The 21,674-nt window shown below is 42.7% G+C and overlaps 1 protein-coding gene across 1 annotated transcript in view; it reads left to right on the top strand.

Moving 5' to 3' along the window:
- LOC124784954 (vesicle transport protein SFT2B) overlaps nt 1-21,674 on the top strand; it is a 69,765-nt gene that overhangs the window by 18,870 nt on the left and 29,221 nt on the right. The window contains exon 2 of the mRNA XM_047254184.1: nt 5,672-5,841. Coding sequence (XP_047110140.1) covers nt 5,672-5,841 — 170 coding nt within the window. The remainder of the gene's footprint in view (nt 1-5,671; nt 5,842-21,674) is intronic.

Genomic DNA, 21,674 nt, shown 5'->3' with positions numbered 1-21,674 from the left:
TCGTCTGGAAACGTCTTATGGTTTTAGAAGGATTTTACGGAGGTTATATGGTTGACAGGAGGAGACAGTGAGTGTTGTGGAAAGGCTATAAGGACATCTGGGAGAACTGATCTCATTTCAGGGTGTGCTGTGAGAGAGTGATAGCCATGATGCAGAAATTTGTTCAGGATTTGAAGCTTGGGTGTTACAGGGTAAAAAAGTAGCGCTTCTGAATTTTTTGGAATAGAAGTTTTGCTTATCAGAGGATGAGAGAAAGACTGCTCAAGAATAATTTTTTGTGGACAAGATCTGTGAGGTAATTGCAGGAGAAGAAAGCCTGGGAGAGTTTATTGTAGATCTAGAGGGAGTTGTTGGGGTAGATGTCTTCCACAAATTCTTAGGGTGTTGGGAAGGGAGCAGATTTTGATAAGGAATGTTGTAACAGAAGTCAAAATGGAAGTGTTGTTGCTTATTGGTTGGTTTTATATGAGCCGAGGTTTGGATTTGAACTTCAGTGGGGCGAGAGAGAATTCCAATGTAGGTAACTTAGAAACTGGAAGAGGGCCATGTGAATTTGTGTTAAGAAAATGAGTTAAGTTCTTGCAGGAAATGGAGGGGTTATTGAACACTTAGAGTCCAGACCACAAATACATCATAAATACATTTGTAAAAGTGAAAGAGCAACAGCTTGTAGGTATTGAGGAATGCCTCTTCTACATCTACGTCTATACTGTGCAAACCACCACGAGATGTCTGGCAGGGGTATGTCCCACTGTACCAGTTATGTTTTCTTCTTCCTATTCATCTATGAAGTGTGGGAAGAATGATTGTTTGAATGCTTTTATGTATGCAGTAATTATTCTAATCTTATCCTCAAAATCCCTATGTGAGCAATACGTAAGGGATTGTCGTCTATTCCTAGAGTGATTATTTAAAGCTGGTTCTTGTGAATAGATTTTCTCAGGTTAGTTAACGTTTGTTTTAAAGAGTATTCCAGTTCAGTTCCTTCAGTATCTCTGTGATATTCCCCCACAGATTAAACAAACCTGTGACCATTCATGCTGCCCTTCTCTATATATGTTCAATATCTCCTATCAGTCCTACCTTCTACAGGTTCCACACAATTGAGTGGTATTCTAGGATCAGTCACACCAGTGATTTGCTAGCAATCTCCTTTCCAGACAGCACTTCTGCAGTATTCTACCAATAAACTGAAGTCTACCACCTGCTGTACTTAAGACTGAACCTAAGTGATCATTCCATTTCAAATCCCTACAAAGTGTTGCACCCAGGTATTTGTATGAGTTGGCCAACTCCAACAGTGACTCATTGATATTAAAGTCATAGCAACTATGTTTTTTTAAGTGCACAATTTTACATTTCTGAACATTTAGAGCAAGTTGCCAATCTCTGCACAACACTGAAATCTTATCAAGACCTAACTGAATATTTATGGAGCTTCTTTCAGATAGTACTTCATTACAGATAACTGCATCATCTGCAAAAAGCCTGATTTTACTATTAATACTGTCTGCAAGGTCATTAATATACAGCATTAACAACAAGAGTCCTAACACACTTCCCTGAGGCACCTTGTAGTCACTTTTTCATCCCATGATGACTCTCCATCCAACATAACATGCTGTGTCCTCCCTACAAAAAAGTCCTCCACATGATTAATGTTTTCGAAATCAATACTGGCTGCCATTGTGCAGTTCATTCTGTTCAAGATACCTCATTATGTTTGTGCTTTGTATGTGTTCTAAAATTCTACAACAAATCAATGTCAAGGATATTGGCAGGGATGACCTGGGTCTAGTACTTGTTTAATTCATCTTTTCAGTAATACGAGGATAGGATTGAATTGGGACAGTTCTCCTGGGTTTTCCTTTGTAAAGGAACATTTGAAAACAGAGTTTAGCATTTCAGCTTTTGCTTCACTACCCTCAATTTCAGCTCCTGTCTCTTTTGCTAGGGTGTGGAACCTAATTTTGGTGCCACTAACTGCCTTTACATACCAGAATTTCTTTTGGCTTCTGTGAAAGATCACTTGACGATATTCTGCTACAATAGTCATTGGAGGTATCGCGCATTGCTCTCTTGACAGCCAAGCACATGTCATTCAGCATCTCTCTATTTATTTCCACAGGGTACATAACTATCCAGCATATGGGCAATTGTTCTTTTAAAGTTGAGCCATAGTTCCTCTATGTGCTCCTACCCTGTGCTGAAAGTTTAAAGTTCCTCATTGAGATATGAAATTACTGATTATTTTATCTAGTTTACTGAACATATATATCTTCCTGCTTGTTTTAGTTGTCCTTTGTACTTTGGTAATCATTGTGGGCATCCTTAAGGTGGTCAGGTCTATTTGTTGCCATTAGACCCAATATATTTCCATCATGAATGGGGTACCTAACTGTTTGTTCTAGGTTGTTTTCTGAGAAGGCATTTAGTAATGTTTCACAGAATGTCTAATCGTGCCCACCACTAACAAAACTTTAATTTTCCCAGTTAACTGTTGGATGATTAAAAGTCTTTACCAGTGATTACAGTATCATTAGGGAACTTAAATATGGGTGAACTGAATTTTTCTGTATAGTTTGCAGTTACATCAATTTAAGGTTTCAACCAGCTTTCTGTACCTAGTAGTAAATGAGATTCACTGTTTTTGATGAGCACTGGTGCTTGTGATCCTTGGAATGTGCAGCATACCATCAGGCCAACATGGTTCCGATGGCAACCCATCTGATTATTTTATAAGTCAGGCTCTCAAATGTGAATTAGTTGTGTAAGGACAAGTTTGAATAGTGACAGAATAGGGTTGAGAAGCTGTGTTGTTGTGGGATGTTGGTGTAGTGTGTGATCACATCAATAATTACAAGTAGGGTTACAGGTGGAAGAAGGGTGGGACTGAATTTGAGATGTTCCATAAACTGGTTGGTATCTCTTGTATTGCTCCAGTTAGGCTACATATTTTTCAGGTCAAGCTCTAAAATGAGATCTTTCAAACACCATGCAATGTCACTTACCTCCACCCTTCTGACATTCATAACATCCTTGTGAAACTGTATGACATTCCCAGATGATTATCCATATTTCAAGGATCCAAGACTGCAATCAGTCCCAATGTAAAACCTGCCCCATGCACTCAACCACACTAACATATTTTCACTGCATGGCTTTTTATGTACAAATGACCGCTATTACAGTTGCTAAGCCTGTGAATGGACACAGAGGAAATGCCCCCTTTGAGGATACCCAGCACCCATTTGCCATTTTATATATACTTCTCACTTAGTTTGACTATTATCCTCTCCCCCCCCCCCCCCTCCAGTCAACTTTGTCCCCTTTTGCCCTCATGAAAGTGGTCCATCCCAACCTAGGATAGGAGTGACTGCCCATGCTTTGTAATCTTGCCAACCTTCCCAAACTTATACTCCTTTCTCCCTGATGAAGGTTGTAATAGTTCTGAATAAAGCTAGTTGTAGGCTTCCCCCCACCCTCCTCCTCCTTTTCCTCGTACCCCCTCCCCCCAAAATGTATTTATCACCAGAATTGGAATTTTGTCTCCTGAAGGTAAGCGTGAGCCAACACTTTTATCTTCTGTTACTTTCATAATGAGAGGTAGGGGAGGTTTTAAAATGAGGTGCCCTGTGATTTTTCAGGATCTTACATGGATTTTTACTTTATACATAGCCGAACCTACATCAGGTTGCATATTAAGAGTTTAATTTGGACCTATCTAATATGATAAACTGTTTTCGTTAAATAAAAGGGCTGTATAAATAGCACGGGGAGACTTTTCAAGTTGAAATATGGTAAGGATGTAACCAACCCCTAGTCCTCATTTCACCAACTTCCTGTCTCTGCATATTGTCCCATAAGGTAACACACAGTGTACAAGTGTGTATTTTATTATTGTTTGAGTTATTTATGCGTGTCTTAAAATGCTTTGTTGTTAAGCACACTGAATCAGTCGTCAGTTGTCGATTCAGTTCTTCCACACACACTCTGCATTTCACATTTGATCTGTACTGGCCTAGTTTTTAATTTATCATATATTGCATTGATCTCGCTGTACTTATATTAGAGAGAGAGGAGAGGGCAAAAAGACTATTGCAATACTCAAATTTTTAACTTTGAAAGATAAAGTAATCCCAGTTGACATTTTTACATATGTTACGTATTAAGCAGTTTATGTATGGTCTGCACATAATAGTAATTATGGAAATGTCAGTTTGACTACTCGTATAATTCTAGTTCTAGAATGTATTGGTCATTTACAGATTATAATTGTAAAGTATTAAAACATTCCAGGTGTTGTCAACATGACGTTTGCAGCTTACATCAACATAGTACTGGCAAGTCTGGAGTTCCAGTTAATGATGGCATTTCTAACTTGTGAGCAGTGATACTGTATAATGTAGAGTATTGTAGTTAAAGGAACCATATGGCAGTATAAATTTATTTCATTGCAAAGAGAGAGAAAGGCACAAATCACTTGTGAGGAAAATGTAGTTTATTAATGCTTTTGTAATGTGTGCATGCATAAAAGTTTATTACCAATCTTAATGCAGCTTGGCTATTTACATAGTCCTTGCCCTCATGGATCCAATATAAAATTTATTAAGAATTTATCCCGTGAATAAAAATTCATATTGATCTATCACAATGGTTCACCAGTGTTGGGTGATAAGATGTACCATTACAAATGATAGATTAAGTACTTTGAGTATCTATAAATAATGTAATTTTTTCATTAAAAGTACTGCTTTACACTGATGTTGGAGTATAGTATGCTAGCTCAGCTTTGGAAGCATCTGAAATTTGCATGAAAATACTATTTTTGCACATAGTAGTGAGAAGATAGATGTGCACTCCCTCAGCCTGGAATGCAATTATCAATACAACTTGAGAGAGGCATTCATTCATGTACATTGAAGCATATAGTGTCTTAGTATTGACAACAATGATGCATTATTAGTTAAAAATAAAAACTTCGGTAATTCTGGACACTCTTATCTTTCTTTTTGCACTTAAGGTTGTTGATCGATAGAGAGATTGTATGACACCATGGCGGCCTGTTGCAAGTCTTTAAATTGGATGCCACTTGGGCGACTTACGTGTCCTTAAAACCAATGGCTTCAACTTTCCTTAGGCAGTCACCCATCCAAATAAAAAATATCACATGGTGAAAAAGGGGCAACAAGAAATCCAAGCTGATAGTGTATGAAAAAAGCTGAAATGATTAAACGATCTGCACACTCATTCGTTTCTGTCATGTATCACATTCGTCTAAAAATCTAAATGACCAAAGCCAGAAAAGGTAGGAAGTTTCACTATCTTATCAGCTACTTCTTCAGGGCAAATGTTAAAAAAAAAAAAATGGGTTGCTGATGCTGATGATTGAATAGTTTGTGGAAAAATTAGAATACAGACGTTTTTGTGCTACATAGAATGTTAAAGCTAGATTATTTTTTCTATGAAAGACTACATGCTTGCTGCTGTATCATACAGTACGCTTTAAGAAAAATATACTTTCTGTTATGCTAGCAGCAGTAGCTTTACATGTAAAATTAAATTCGCTTATTCTGCTGTTTTTAATTAAAATTATTTTAATGTGACTGTACAGAGCATTTAACATTTAATGATGTGTTTCAGGTATTGACTAATCTTTTTCCAATTGCAGCTGATGGAATCAACGACACTTAGTTGGTCAACAAGACTGAAAGGATTTATTGTATGCTTTTTAATTGGCATTCTGTGTTCAATTTTGGGATCCTTCTCACTTTTCTTTAGCAGAGGTCTGGTGCTGTTTGCTGTTTTTTACACTCTGGGGAATATCATTACACTTGCAAGGTATGTTTTTCTGATGATGTTCTGTCATTTTCTTAATGTAGCCAACGGTGGGCTATGCTCCATAAAAGCAGTTTGTTGGCTTTCTGAGTTGTGTGTTTGAGATTATAAGAGAGCAGCTAGTCATATGTATAAGATGGTGAAGACTTTCTGTGGCAGTAAGCTACATCCATCAGTCTGATACCTAAGGTGCAGAAACATAACTTGAATCAATATACAATAGGGTATTTGACTGTTCTCTGGAAATTGTCTTAAATGGTTAATTATGTCATTTAATGCTCATGACATGCTTTTTTTCCTTCTTTAATTTCAGTATTCTTGTATAAAAATTGAAATTAAATTCAAATAATTTGAAAGCCCACTAAAAGCTCCATTCAATTCATGTGATGCCTGTGATGTCACTGGCTAGCTCACTGCGTCATAAAGCTTATTCACAGTGATATTTTGTATCGAAATTTGTTTCGGAAAATTGGTTACAAATGGTGTGTAGTACAATACTGTAAAAATATGTACATAAAAACTCTAGAGAAATTGTTTTTGACTGTTTTAGAGAATGAGAAGATGTGTACAAATTGGTTGCACTGTACCAGCAAAATGCCACCACATGGTGCCCAAGTTCCCTTAATTAATTGAAAATGTTGTACATTCTGAAATTAACATTAATTTACCTCCAAGATATGCTTTCCCACTGTTCTAAAAGAGGATAGCATCAGTCAATGAATTTAAACTCTTAGTAAAAATAATCATTATACTTGTCTTCTTGCACACCATTGGTAGCTCAGTTAGTAGAGTGGTGGACTGTCGAATATTAAAAGACTGTATAAATAGGTTGCTGGTTTGAATCTATCCCGCAACAATATTTTAACTTATTTATAAAACAAAATTGACAGTTCTTTCATATGAAAACCAAATCACACTTACAAAACTTCACCACACGGATTACAAACAGAATATTATTGTGTTTTCCTTGGTGTTTACATGAGCTTACATTTGCAGTAGCCATTCACACATTATGTTCAAAAAGATATCTTCTAGTTCATGTGACCACACACTTGTCATTTGGGTTTTTATCTTGGTACTGTCCAGTTAGGGTCCTTATTATTTAAGCTTTTGAAGTTTCATCATCTTACATAAAATAGTTAAATCTGCTTCAGACATGATGTTAGTGTACACTCACAAACAGCACAGGCCTTACTCATGTTACCTGCTCTCTCTCTCTCTCTCTCTCTCTCTCTCTCTCTCTCTCTCTCTCTCTCTCTCTCTCTCTGCATACAAAACCTGATCATCCTGCACATCTTTGTACTGTGGGAATATGGCAATATCCTCACCACCAGCAATGCATTCCAAAAAAGATAATTGTTCACAAGCAAAGTAGACGCACTTATCCTCAGTTGTCCACTTCTCAAACTAAGATTAATGTGAAGCTACATACAACACATCCCACCATTAAAACAACTGCTGCAATGAGTTCTTGCTAACACTGTTTTCATATTTTGTGTAAAACTTTTAAAAATTTGTGACCCTCTGGGATTTTTTTAATCTCATTTTTTTCATTATTCGTCATTACATTTGTTCAGGATGAATGTCTCATGACACCTGTTAAAGTTCATCGTGGATCCATTTACTCAGTGTTTCTTTCATTACAAAGGGCAGCTAACCCTCTGACCACAAACACACTGAGATACCTTGCCGGCAGGATTCAAACCTGTTTTCTTCTTATCCATAGTCACATACGCTAACCGTTGCACCACAGAATGCTTGCTGCTTGTGGTACCTCTGCTGCATTTCTTGTGCACCGGAAATCAGCACCAAGATTTGCCAAGAATAATTTTATTGTAGTCTGGGTCATATTTCATGACAATCTAGATATCAGATATAGACCCATTTGCAAAAGTTCAGCAATTCCTTAGTTTTGAGTGGATTTAATGATGTTGCATGGAGCAGGCAAAAGAATGTCCATCCTTGCACATGTTGCCGCTCTGAGTAGAGCATAAATGCACCAGTTTTCATAAGGTTTTCACTATCAGTGCTCAGAAAATTCATATCTGTTGTTACTTAAAAGTTGTAAATGCGTTTGCCATCACTGAGTTGCTAAACCATTAACAGAAAAAGTACACAAAAACTTCGTAACTTCGGCTAACATCCCATAACTTACCTGTAGGTTTGTCTTACTCCTAGTGTGTAACATCACCAGAGCTTCAGCCATTAACAGAGTGTTTTCAGTCACGTGACCAAATATTGATATTTAATGATTTTTAAGCTTTAATTACTTAAAAATAAGAGATTTTGTAAGAATATTGATCATAAATGCAATTTGAAGGTTATAGTCACTCCGAATAACAACAATCTGAACCATATTTTTAACATAGGAAAATAGCCTGTTGTTGCCAATCAGTATAATTTCAGATTGGATATTCAGGGTCCAATTCTAAAAGTGTATAACATCAGTGGATTTTTTCCACATGGAGATCACAACACAATACTAATTTGTGGTGCTTTAGTTCAGAGTTCATTTTCAAGGAGGAGAAATACCAACTTTGTGGTTTGCCAATAAAGTTGTAATTCTGCCATACAGCAAAGGACTTGGAAGTGCAGTTGAATTGAATAGAAACTGTCTCAAAATGAGGATGTAAGATGAACATTAACAAAAGCAATACAAGAGTAATGTAATGTAGTTGAATTAATGTAGGCTGTACTGAGGGAATTAGATCAAGAAATGAGTGCTAAAACTAGTAGATGAGTTTTGCTATTTGGGCATCAAAATAAATGATGATGGCCAAAATAGACAATGTATAAAATGTAGTTTGGCAACACCAAGAAAAGCATTTGTGAAGAAGAGAAATTTGTTAACATCAAATATAAATTTTAGAGTTGGGAAGTCTCTCTTTCTGGAGGCATTTGTCTGTTGTGAAACGTGAATGATAAAAAATTCAGACAAGAAGAGAATAGAAGCTGTTGAAATGTGGTGCTACAGAGGAATGCCGAAGATTTGATGGATACATCACATAACTAGTGAGGTGGTACTGAACAGATTTGAGGAGAAAAGGAGTGAGTGGCATAACTTGGCTAATAGAAAGGGATGTTTGATACAATACCTTCTGATCCATCATGGATTCATTAGTTCAGTATTGGAGGGAAATTAGGGGGGAGGGGGGTAGAAATTTCAGAGGGAGACAGAGTAGTGCAGTAAGCAGGTTCAAAAGGATGTGGGTTGCAGTAGTTACATAGAAGAATAGACTTGTGGAAGATAGAATAGTGTGGAGAGCTGCATCAAACCAGTCTTTGGACTGAAGACAGCACCGTCCAGATTGCAGAATAATGTATCATACACAACCACTGTTTGACAACACAATCAAAATATAATACTATGAGATTGCTCTGTAAGGGGCAATTGAGAGAACTGTTTGACAAAGAGGAACTTTAACTAATTTATTTCTGCTGTCTGTAGTTAAGTGCTTTTAATAAGTGGTTTCCCTAACTTGATTTTTATGTGATAAATTGCCAAATTAATTATTTTTAAATAACCTCCTACCAACTTATATTATTTTTGTCCCAAGACTGATAGTCTTCAGAATAAACAAAAGCCAACACCATAAAAGAATCACTGAAAGTGAGTGAAACTGATACTACTTATGACTGAAATTGCTGTAGATGGTTAAATCACTCTCACATCAGTGTGTTCAGATACTGCCATAAAATGAATTCAGAGCTTCTAATACCACAGTTTGATTTTAACCAAGTGAAGTGTTTTTGTGATATTTATTATGGTAGTCCAGGTCTTGCAGACACCTGTACTCCTTCTGTGCCCTGCCCTTCTCCACCTCCAAAAGAGGCAGAGGAGGAGGAGGAGGAGAAGACTAGGCTCGCCCCCTCCCCCCCCCCCCTTCCACCTCGCAGCCTGAGTCTGACATCTTTTTTTATGGATGTCACCCCACTGACCAAGTGTCATGACCTCCTCTCGGCTTCTTTTTGTCTAACCTGGCCTCTCGACATATGATCACCCAGGAGAACTGCAGCGGATACTATTGTCACCTACTGGAAATACGTCATCTTCGATTTGTGCCTCCTCAGTGACGGTTCCCCTTCCCACTTTTAGGCTGCTCATGGCATTTTTATTGCTATTGATCTCACAATCTGCTCCCCTGCTCTTGTGGCTTCCTTACATTGGTCATTCCACAGTGATCTTCAAGACAGTGACCACTTTCCGGTGATTCTATCGTTCCCGTGCTGCCGCCAGGCAGACAGGCCTCCACGTCGAGCATTCTGCAGGGTCAGTTGGCCTTTATATGTGTCTGCTCTGCACTTCAACATGTGCCTTTCGAACTGCATTGCTGCAGTCATACAAAGCGTCTCTGCCACTATTCTTAATACTGTTGGCACTGCTGTCCCTCTATCCACAGTTCACCCTCATCATTGACCAGTACTGTGTTGGACCAAGGATGTAGCAGTCGCTATCCAGGAGGACTGCTGCCAGGCACTACAGCAATTTAAACAACACCCTTCACAGAAAAACCTTCTTGCTTTCAAGTGTCTCTGTGCTAAGTCTCGTTACCTTATTAAGCAGAATGAAAAAGAATGCTGGGAGTGCTACATTTTCTTCCTGGGAATATAGGCCTTTTCTTTGCAGGTTTGGTCCAAGCTCTGTAGCCTTCTGGGCCACCAGCAATAGTCAGCTATTCAGGGTCTTAACCTCCAAGGTGCTCTGTGCACTGATCCATTGGTTCTTGGAGAACACCTGGTGACACACTTCACGATGGCATCGGCGTTCTCTTACTGTCCTGCTACATTTCTCAGGCAGAAATGCCAAGTTGAACAGAGGGGATCTGTTCAACCTGCACAACACTCAATGGGAATTTTTGCAGGCTCATAAGTCTTCACAGGACATGGCCATTCACAACCAGATGATCCAACACTTGGACGTCTCAGGGTCTTCAACCGTATTTGGCTCACGGGTACTTTTCCATGGCAATGACGAGACAATATAGCGATCCCCGCCCTTAAGCCCGAGAAGTACTCCACGTTCCTAGACAGTCACTGCCCAATTAGCCTGACCAATGTACTTTGTAAACTGCTCTAGAGGATGGTTAGCTTCAGATTATGTTGGGTAGTTTCAGTTTATGTTGGGTACTCGAATCTCAGCACCTTTTGCCCCAGTATCAGTGTGACTTCCAGGAGGAACAATCTCCAAATGACGTTTACTCAGATTGGAAACAGCAATCCCACAATCTTTTACTGACCACCTGCACCTTGTCGCAGTCTCCTTTGACCTACATAAGGAATACGACATGGCTGGTGCCATCACATTTTAATTACCCTCCATGACTGGGGCTTCTGTGACCCCCTTGCAGATTTTATCTGTGAGTTTTTATCTCACTAGCTCTTCCGGGTTCAAGCTGGCAATTCACTCAGCACCCTTGGATTCAGGAGAATGGTATCACACAGGGTTCTGCGTTAAGTGTCACGCTCTTCCTCATCGTCGTAAATGGGTTTGTAACCTCTGTTAGGCCTGTGATTACCCCGGCGTTATACATTGATGATTTTTGTGCCTGGTGCAGCTCCCACTCAGTAGCATCTGCCAAGCCCCGGCTCAAAGGCACCATCTGGGGGGGGTCTGTGTGAGCCATCTCCTATGGCTTCCAGTTTTCTCTTGTTGTCGACCCACAGTATACCCCAATCCAGAACATTATTTAGGCGACCAGTTCCTTGATATTGTAGCACAGTCCCTTTTCTTGGGCCTTATTTTTTATAAAAAGCTGACGTTGCTGTCCCGAATTCACCACCTAAAGATACTGTATGTGGAAGCTTAATGATCTCTGCCTCCTGGCACACACATCGTTGGGTGTAGACAATGCCACTCTTCTCCATCTTTACCGTGCCCTGGTCTTGTCCAGACTAGATTCTGGTGGTCAAGTTTGTCTCAACAGCTCCTTCCACTCTGCAGATACTTGACCCTGCTCACCATTGTGGGATGCATCCGGCTATTAGTGCCTTTCACACTAGTTGCATTGACAGTCTCCTTGCAGAAGCGGGGATCCCCCCCTCTACAAATACACACACACACACAAAAAAACTTTTGCATTACCTCATTTCCAAGAGTTCCTGTACAAAAAAATTGGAATAAATATCAACATAGATATCATTTCCACCCTTTTTATTGCTCATCAAAACCACACATTGCATGTTGTAGCACCATACAGCGAGACCTTCAGAGGTGGTGGTCCAGATTGCTGTACACACAGGTACCTCTTATACCCAGTAGCTCGTGCCTGTATTCATCATGGCATACTATCCACAAGTTCATCAAGGAACTGTTGGTCCAGATTGTCCCACTCCTCAACGGCGATTCGGCGTAGATCCCTCACAGTGGTTGGTGGGTCAAGTCGTCCATAAACATCCCTTTTCAATCTATCCCAGGCATGTTCAATAGGGTTCATGTCTGGAGGACATGCTGACCAGTCTAGTCGAGCATCGTTATCCTGAAGGAAGTGATTCACAAGATGTGTGTGATAAGGGCCGCGAATTGTCGTCCGTGAAGATGAATGCCTCGCCATTATGCTGCTGATATGGTTGCACTATTGGTTGAAGGATGGCATTCACATATCATACAGTCGTTACAGTGCCTTCCATGACCACCAACGACATAAGTTAGCCCCACATAAAGCCACCCGAAAACATTAGGGAACCTCCACCTTGCTGCACTTGCTGGACGGTGTGTCTAAGGCATTCAGCCTGACCTGGTTGCCTCCAAACACATCTCTGACGGTTGTCTGGTTGAAGGCATATGCGATACTCATTGGCGAAGAGAATGTTATGTCAGTCCTGAACTGTCCATTCGGCATGTTATTGCGCCCATTTGTACCATGCTGCATGGTGTCATGGTTGCAAAGATGGACCCCACCATGGACGTTGGGAGTGAGGTTGCACATCATGCAGCTCATTGCACACAGTTTGAGTTATAATTCGATGTCCTGTGGCTACACGAAAAGCATTATTCAACATGGTGGCGTTGCTTCAGGATTCCTCCAAGCTGTAACCCGTAGGTAGTGGTCATCCACTACAGTAGTAGCCTTTGGGCGGCTTGAGCGAGGCATCTCATCGACAGTTCCTGTCTCTGTGTATCTCCTCCATCTCGGAACAACATTGCTTTGGTTCACTCAGACACACCTGGACACTTCACTTGTTTAGAGCCCTTCCTGGCACAAAGTAACAATGCGGACGCAATCGAACTGTGGTATTGATCATCTAGACGTGGTTGAACTTCAGACAACAAGAGGTGTGTACGTCCTTCATGATGCAATGGCTGGAACTGATTGGGTGTTGGACCCACTCCGTCTAATAGGCACTGCTCATGCACACTTGTTAGTGACATCTCTGAACAGTCAAGGATACTTTGTCTGTGATACAATATCCACAGTCAATGTCTATCTTCAGGAGTTCTGGGAACTGAGGTGATGCAAAACTTTTTTTGCTGTGTACAACGGAGCCAACCCCTGGTTTTTTACGTAATCCGTGACTAACCCATGTACCTTCTCCTCTTTGCGAACGAGAGATGTCTCCCTCCTGATAACCACCCATGGGTGGGATTGCTGGTTGGAATGCCTCTACTTCTCTCTGTCGGATCTCTGTCTCCACTCACTGGAATGCACCCTGTGTATTTCCTCCCACACAACCCTCCCCCCCCCCCCCCCGCCCCCCCTCCTTTGGGTGGTGCATAGACCACAGATTAGGACCGATCTATTCCAGGGTCCTAAGGTATCTCGCCCCTGTGGTTTTCTGGCGTCTTGTACGTGCCATCCTTGCAGAGTTCTAGGGTGCCACCATCTTCTATACTTTCACATCCCCTACTGGCTTGGATCACCATTAATTGCCGGGATCACGTAGTGTGTTCACAGCAGAGCTCGTAGCCATTCAGAGCCCTTCATTTTGTTTCTCAGGCCTCCCTCCACAGTGTCTTAATTTGTATCTACTCAATGGAGCCTGCAGGCTATCTACTGATGCTGCTTTCATCACCCTTTGATCTCTGCCATCCATGACTTTCTCTCTGCCCTTGGCCGTGCTGGCACCTCAGTTGTCTTTGTGTGGGTCCCAAGTCATGTGGGTATCCCAGGGAATGAATTGGCTGACCTTTTACCTAGAGAAGCAGATATGTACCGCCATTTGATTTCGCGATTGTAGCTGCGGATATATGGATCTATGTCAAATCTCTCTTTGACCAAAAGTGGAATGACATCTGGTGCTACTACTCACAGTAATAAACTCTGCACAATCAAGGCGTGTTAGTGCAGTTTGACGCTCTTTCTTCTGCTCCTTTTGGAAGGAGTCCATTGTCTTACGCCTTCTGTGCATTGGTCACACCAGGCTCACCCATTGTTTCCTCTTGCATAACAAAGCAACCCTATAATGTGATTGTGGAGCCAGACTAACAGTATCCCATATATTGGTGGAATGTCCCCTTCTTGTGGCCTTTCATTCAAAGTATCACCTTCCAGATTCCTTTAATTCACGAATGGTTGGACTGGACCTCAGTTTTCTTCATGTAAGTGGTTTTTATTTTCAGATAAAAGGTTTTGCTATACTCCTGGAGCAAGGCAGGGCAGGGTGGTTGTGGTTGGGGCCTCTCTTCATTTTCTTGGTCTGGGACCCATGACACTCCACCTTGCAAAGATCACTCTTTTATTTCTCTGTTTTCTCAGTTTTTAGATTTGGACTACCCTTTTATACCTTCTACAGTGTGTGTCCTAACTTCCTTGTTTTATAGTTTGACTCCTCTCCACTTTTAGTGGACCCTCAATCTTCTGTGTGTAACTTTGGACTCACGGGACTGATGACATCATTGTTTAGTCCCATACCCGTCAATCAGTCAATCAATCACTCAATCCATCAATCCATCAAAAATGCAAGTTCTTTAGGTGTTGCGAATACACTTCTCGGGTTTGCCATTAGATCTTATTGTGTAAATTCCTCAGTATTTCATCAATGCAACTGTTCATCATCTTCAGGTGGTGGTAGTTGCTGCTGTTACTGCTGCAAGATGTGACTGATGATAGTTGTGTGGTGGCATCAAAATTTATCAGGCCAGGAGCCAGCAATACGCATGTGTGAAAAGACAATTGCAGTTGGAAGACTATTGCAGTTGGAAGATAGTTGCATTCCTAGTGCCCCCTACTTGCAGCCACAGAAAGACATTCCATGCATGCACTGTTGGCAGTGACTGTGCTGCCGGACACTCCTGTTTTTAAAAGCTGAATTAAATTTGTCATGCATTGCATTGAGTCATTAATTGGAAGTTTTTGTTTTCCTGTTTTGATTTATTGGCAACCAGTGCTGGATTCCAGGTGATGCTTAATTGAAAAACTGCATCCCTGTTGATAATATTATCTGTCATATGGATATGCATGGCCTCCTTACCAACACAGTCCCAGAAAGATGATGCTGGGGATAAAATTTCAGGCTGTAAAACATGTGCTGTCCTGTGTCCAGCCAATGCTTTGCCACCACTGATTTCTCACGTTTCCCCCCGGTGTGGTGTTCAACACAACATTCTAGCACAGTTTCACATGTCTGCCCAGTACAACATTTTCCACATGCCATGTTTCCTAAGGCCAAGGTAGTCTGAGCAAGCACAATAAATCTTTCAATTTTGCTGGTGGCCTTTTCGGGATTCTTTCTGTTCTTGAAGACATCCCATGAAAATAGGGCAAGATCGCCTTTTCATTGAGTGCCTCCACATCTTCATTTACATCCCTGCTTTGCTTTTGCTTAGAACGGAATGCATGGCATATCTGTCTATCAGAACAGCCATTCTGTTGGAATACCATTCATAGGTGCTTTAACTCGCCAAGTAGACTGCCAACATCTGAGTCCAAATGTTCTCTATGCATCAGAGAGGGACTAAGGGTACTTGTGGCCTGCAAATGTAGCTGCGTGTGAGTTGGTTTGTGATAGACCCTACGTCCCAGTCCCCGCAGGGGGCTCACCACTCTTTGGCGGATTTGTGCTTGTCTATCATGGGACCCCAGCCTTTGCAGGACTTTCCCTTCCATGCTGTATGACTATCCTCTTGCTGTTCTTTCTCCCCTCCTTTCGGGAACATGTCTGGGGTTTATTGGGAATGTTCTGCATTCTGTCACTGACCTGTGAACAGTCTCAACTTTCTTTATGGCTCCCTTTTCCTTTCTCTGTCTCCCTTCTTCTCTTGTTCCTCCGCTTCGGCATTAGAGGATCCCCTTTTTCTTCTTCCTCCCTGTGCGCTCCTGAAGGCCGGCCCATGCATCTGACGTGTAAAAGGTGACTGGGTAACGCGTAATTCCCAGCCCTGGGTCAACAGGTGGGGTTTGCACGTACCTCCTGGTACAGGCCAGGCCGAGGGAGGGGTGACTGCTTGAGCTATAACCTTCCCAAATTGCCCATTGGTCCCTCCGTCAGGTGTTTGGGAGGTGTGACCTGAGGTGTGAACAATTACCTAAGGCGGGTGCGCCCTCTTGTTAAGGACCCCCCAAAGTTGGAAGGAGCGCACCATCGGAGACATTGGCAATCACGGGGGATTTCCTCACAGTGAGTCAATCATCCTCTCTATTGATGTCGACAAAACGTAAATGTAATGAGGCTACTGATTCGAAGACCCTTTCTGCTGCACCATGGTTCCTTGCGGTATCATGTACTGAAGACGGTCAGTCCTTCTCCACTGTCAATTCGTTTATTATTCAGAAAAGTGTTGATGCCATTGCTGGCCCTGCAAAATCCTGCTCTCATTTATGGAATGGCATTTTGCTTTTGAGATGGCTTCTGATTCTCAAGCACAGCAACTACTTGCTGCCTCGCTTCTCCATGGCTACCCTGTTGGTGTTGAGGTACATAGAACTTTGAATTCTTCCTGTGGTGTAATTTACACCATTCTGCTTGACAGTCTAACCAAGGCTGAAATACAATCTTACCTCTCTGATCAGGGTGTCATTGCTGTCCATCGTGTAATGAAAAAGGTTGATTACCTCTTGGTATCCACCTACACTCTTTTCCTCACCTTTGATAGGGTGGTGCTGCCGTCCGAGATTAAAGCAGGCTATGAAATCATCAAAGTCTGGCCATACATTCCGAATCTGATGGGCTGCTACCAATGTCATTGGTTCAATCACACTAGAACATCTTGTCGACATCCAGCCACATGTGTAATTTGTGGCAGGGATGCACACGAGGGCGAATGTCAGCCTCCTTCTTCCCGCTGTATCAAATGCAGTGGCAGCCACGCCGCCTCCTTCCGGGATTGTCCCGTGTATCTAGATGAGCAGGCTGTTCAAGAGATTTGGGTAAAGGAAAAAGTGCGTTACCCAGTAGCTCACAAGTTACTGGATAGTCGCAAACCCTGTGTTCTCCTGTCTGGCACCTATAGTTCAGTTCTTGATACCCCTCGCTCCGTGAAGGACATGGCCATGCAGACGTGTGACCTCCAATTCAGTTCTGAGGTTGTGAAGTCGCCCAGTGTCAAGGTAGCATTGCCATCCTGCTGTGCAACAAACCGTCAAACTCTCACCTAAAGAGGCGAAGCTACCCACTACACAACCGGCAGGCAGGAAAGGACAGAAGGAGTTCTCCCGAGAAGACTTCCTCCGTCCCTCCAGCCAAAAAAACATTCAAGTCTTTCTATAACCAGAAGGGTTTGAAGAAGTCTGCTAAAGACAAACAGTCTTCTCCTTCACTAACTCGAAGATCCGGCTTGATGATGTCGCCACGTGGTCACTTACCCCGGCCAGCCTCTGTCTTGCTGGTGTGCACCACCAACCGTTTCTCAGCATTGGATTCCACAGACCGCCCGCACATGCACGCCGATGCTTCTGTGGACCCCATGCAGCAGGATACTCCTGCTTCTGTGCTTTGTCATAGCGACTCTCCACCAGCGGTACTTCGGTGGCCACAGAGTTGACACCCCTACATCTCTTCCTCCTCATGACTATCCTCCAATGGAACGTTCGTGGCCTTCAGTCCCACAAAGAGGATTTACGGATGCTTCTAGCATCGCAACATCCCCTTGTACTCTACCTTCAGGAAACGAAATTGCACCCTCAAGACCGCTTTGAACCTTGACATTACTTACCAATTCATTTTGACCTTCCCCTCCCTCCGAGATCGGCATCCCATCTCATGGGGGCATTATGCTGCTCGTATGGGATGACCTTCATAGTCAGCCCATCTCCTTGACTACCTGTCTTCAAGCTGTTGCCGTTCACCTTTTCCTTCCCCACCTTACTTTCTCCCTCTGTACCATTCATGTACCTCCATTCTTCGATGTCACCCGGGCAGACTTCATTCAGCTTATTGGGCAGCTACCTCCCCAATTTTTGCTACTCGGTGATTTTAACGCGCATCATCCCCTTTCAGGTTCTCCCAGGACCTGTCAGAGAGGTGCCCTCTTGGCCGACCTTCTTAACTTACTGCACCTCTTCTGTTTTAACACTGGAGCACCCACTTTCCTTTATGACTCCTCGCACACCTATTTCCATTTGGATCTATCCTTTCGCACTGCCCAGCTTGCCCATCATCTTGAGTGGTCTGTTCTTTCTGATGCCTATTCGAGAGACCATTTCCCGTGTGCTCTCCATCTGCTGATTCCTACCCCATCAACATGCCTGCCCAAATGGCAGCTTACCATGGCTGACTGGCAGCTTTACTCCTCCCTGGCGACCTTAGCAGAACAAGACTTCCTCAGTTGTCATGATCAGGTGGACTATCTCACCAACATTATCCCTACTGCTGCAGAACGTTCCATTCCTCACACTTCCTCTTTACCACATCGTGTCCCAGTCCCTTGGTGGACTGAGGCATACCGCGACGCAATTCACGCATGGAGACGTGCTCTCCATGTTTTTAACTGCCACTCTACACTGACAAACTGCATTCATTATAAACATGCGTGCAAAGTGTCATGGAGTTCTTCGGGATAGCAAACGAGCTAGCTGGATTTCATTCACTAGTTATTTTAACAGTTCTACACCTTCCTCTGTTGTGTGGGCCAACCTCTGACAGCTCTCTGGAACCATGATCCATTCCACCATTTCTGGCCTGACAGTAGGTGCCGATGTCATCGTGGATCCTGTTGCTATTTCCAACATCTTGAGCCACCATTTTGCAGAAGTTTGGATCCCTTCCCACCTTCACTCTGCCTTCATCCACTGGAAACGAGTGGAGGAGGCTCCGGCGATACCCTTCTCTTCTCCGAATCGTGAGTGCTACAATACCACCTTTACTATGAGGGAGGTGGATCATGCTCTCAGTTCATCCTGGTCCTCCGCCCCAGGGCCAGACGCTATCCACATTCAGATGTTGCAGCACCTCTCTCTTGCGGGCAAGCACTTTTTGCTTAACACATACAGTCGCATCTGGGCTGAGGGCGCATTTGCTGGACGCTGGAGAGAAGCCACTGTCATACTCATACCTAAGCCTGGTAAGGACAAAAACCTTCCTTCTAGCTACTGCCCCATCTGTCTTACCAGCTGCGTTTACAAGGTGATGGAACATGTGGTTAATGCCTCGCTGGTGTGGTGGCTCGAGTGTCACCATTTACTCATGAATGCACAGTGTAGATTTTGAGCACGGTGTTCTGCAGTTGACCATCTCATTACTTTGTCCACCCTTGTCATGAATGGTTTTCTGCGGAAATCCCAGACTGTGGCCATGTTTTTTGATTTGGAGAAGGCCTACAACATGTGCTGGAGAACTGGTATTCTCCATACTCTTTAGACATGGGGCTTCCATGGGCAGCTCCCTTGTTTTCTTCAGGCAATTTTACAAGACCGAGTTTTCAAGGTTTGTGTTGGTTTTGCCTTGTCGGACACATTTATTCAGGAAAATGGTGTGCCTCAGTGGTCCATCCTGAGCGTCGTCTTCTTTGCTATCGCCAATAACCCTATAATGGCCTGTCTCCCACCGGGTGTCTCCGGCTCCCTTTTAGTTGATGATTTTGCCATCTATTGCAGTTCTCCACGGACCTGTCTCACTGAGCGGCACCTTCAGCACTGTCTTGATCGTCTTCACTCCTGGAGCATCGCCAATGGCTTTATATTTTCCACTGACAAAACCATCTGTATGAATTTCGGGCGGCGCAAATGGTTTCTCCCACTCTCTCTACGTCTTGGGCCTGTTGCCCTTCTGTTTGTTGAAACTACAAAATTCCTGGGGCTCGAGTATGATATGAAATTCTGTTGGTTCTCCCATGTCTCTTACTTGGCAGTCCGCCGTACGCAGGCCCTCATTGTCCTACATGTCCGCAATGGTACATCTTGGGGTGCCAATCAAACCACTCTCCTCTGTGTACCGGTCTCTTGTTCATTCAAAACTAGACTGTGGGTGCTTTGTTTATACATCTGAACGTCCATCCATCTTACGCTGTCTCAATACTATCCACCATCATGACATCCATTTGGCCATGGGCATCTTTTACACTAGCCCATTTGAGAGTCTGTATGCTGAACTACCACTGCCCTACCACCATGACTTTCTTCTAACAAGGGAACCTCCCCATTGCACCCCCCTCAGATTTTGTTATAAGTTGGCACAGTGGATAGGCCTTGAAAAACTGAATACAGATCAATCGAGAAAACAGGAAGAAGTTGTGTGGAACTATGAAAAAAATAAGCAAAATATACAAACTGAGTAGTCCATGCGTAATATAGGCAACATCAAGGTTGGTGTGAGCTCAGGCGCGCCGTGGTCCCGTGGTGAGCGTGAGCAGCTGCGGAGCAAGAGGTCCTTGGTTCAAGTCATCCCTCGAGTGAAAAGTATACTTTCTTTATTTTCTCAAAGTTATGATCTGTCTGTTCGTTCGTTGACGTCTCTGTTCACTGTAATAAGTTTAGTGTCTGTGTTTTGCGACTGCACCACAAAACGGTGCGATTAGTAGACGAAAGGACATGCCTTTCCAATGGGAACCGAAAACATTTGATCGCAAGGTCATAGGTCAACCGATTCCTCCACAGGAAAACACGTCTGATATATTCTATACGACACTGGTGACAGCATGTGCATCACATGACAGGAATATGTTGTTGACCCACCTAACTTGTACATTTGGCAAATGGGTAAAAAGATTCTTCTACTTTGCCCAATTTAGGTTTTCTTGTGGATGTGATAATCACTCCGAAAAAAGTGATGAAAACATAAGAGTTTGTCACATAAACTGCAACAAATGAATGCAACAGTTTCACAGTCGCACAGTTTTCCCTGTGCTCTGCCAAAACATATGTTTTTAACGTATTCAAATTTTTCTGTTTGTAGACCGTCAAATCCTGCATATGTCCAAGCAAATCTGAACATGTCCTGGAATTTTGGAGAGCCAAGTTGATTATGTGCGAGTGCTTGAACTTTGATATTTGTCTGAAAATAAAAAGTTAAACTTTTCACTCGAGGGAAGGGTACCACGGCACTCCTGAGATCACATTAACCTTGATGTTGCATATCTTGCACATGGACTAATCAGTTTGTATATTTTGCTTATTTTTTCCATAGTTCCACACAACTTCTTCCTGTTTTCTCGATTGATCTGTGTTCGGTTTTTCAAGGCCTATCCCCAGTGCCAACTTATAACAAAATCTGAGGGGGTTGCGATGGGGAGGTTCCCTTGTAAGCAGGTGTGCATGCTGTTTGTCTCCCATGCTTGGCCACCCATCCTACGCCTCCTTCTTTGATGATTCCTTTGATCGCCAGTTTGGGGCGCATCCCTTTTCTCTGTTACCTCCTGGCCCTCTTCTCTGTTGCCTCCTGGAATCCAGTTTCTGCACTTGCTACGGCAGCTTAACTTCACACTACCTGCAACTTTCCCAGTGGTGTGTGAACCCTCCACCACCTTG

Source organism: Schistocerca piceifrons, chromosome 1 (genome assembly GCF_021461385.2).
Source record: "Schistocerca piceifrons isolate TAMUIC-IGC-003096 chromosome 1, iqSchPice1.1, whole genome shotgun sequence".
NCBI classification, from domain to species: Eukaryota; Metazoa; Arthropoda; class Insecta; order Orthoptera; family Acrididae; genus Schistocerca; species Schistocerca piceifrons.
This window is presented reverse-complemented; position numbering and strand designations above follow the sequence as displayed.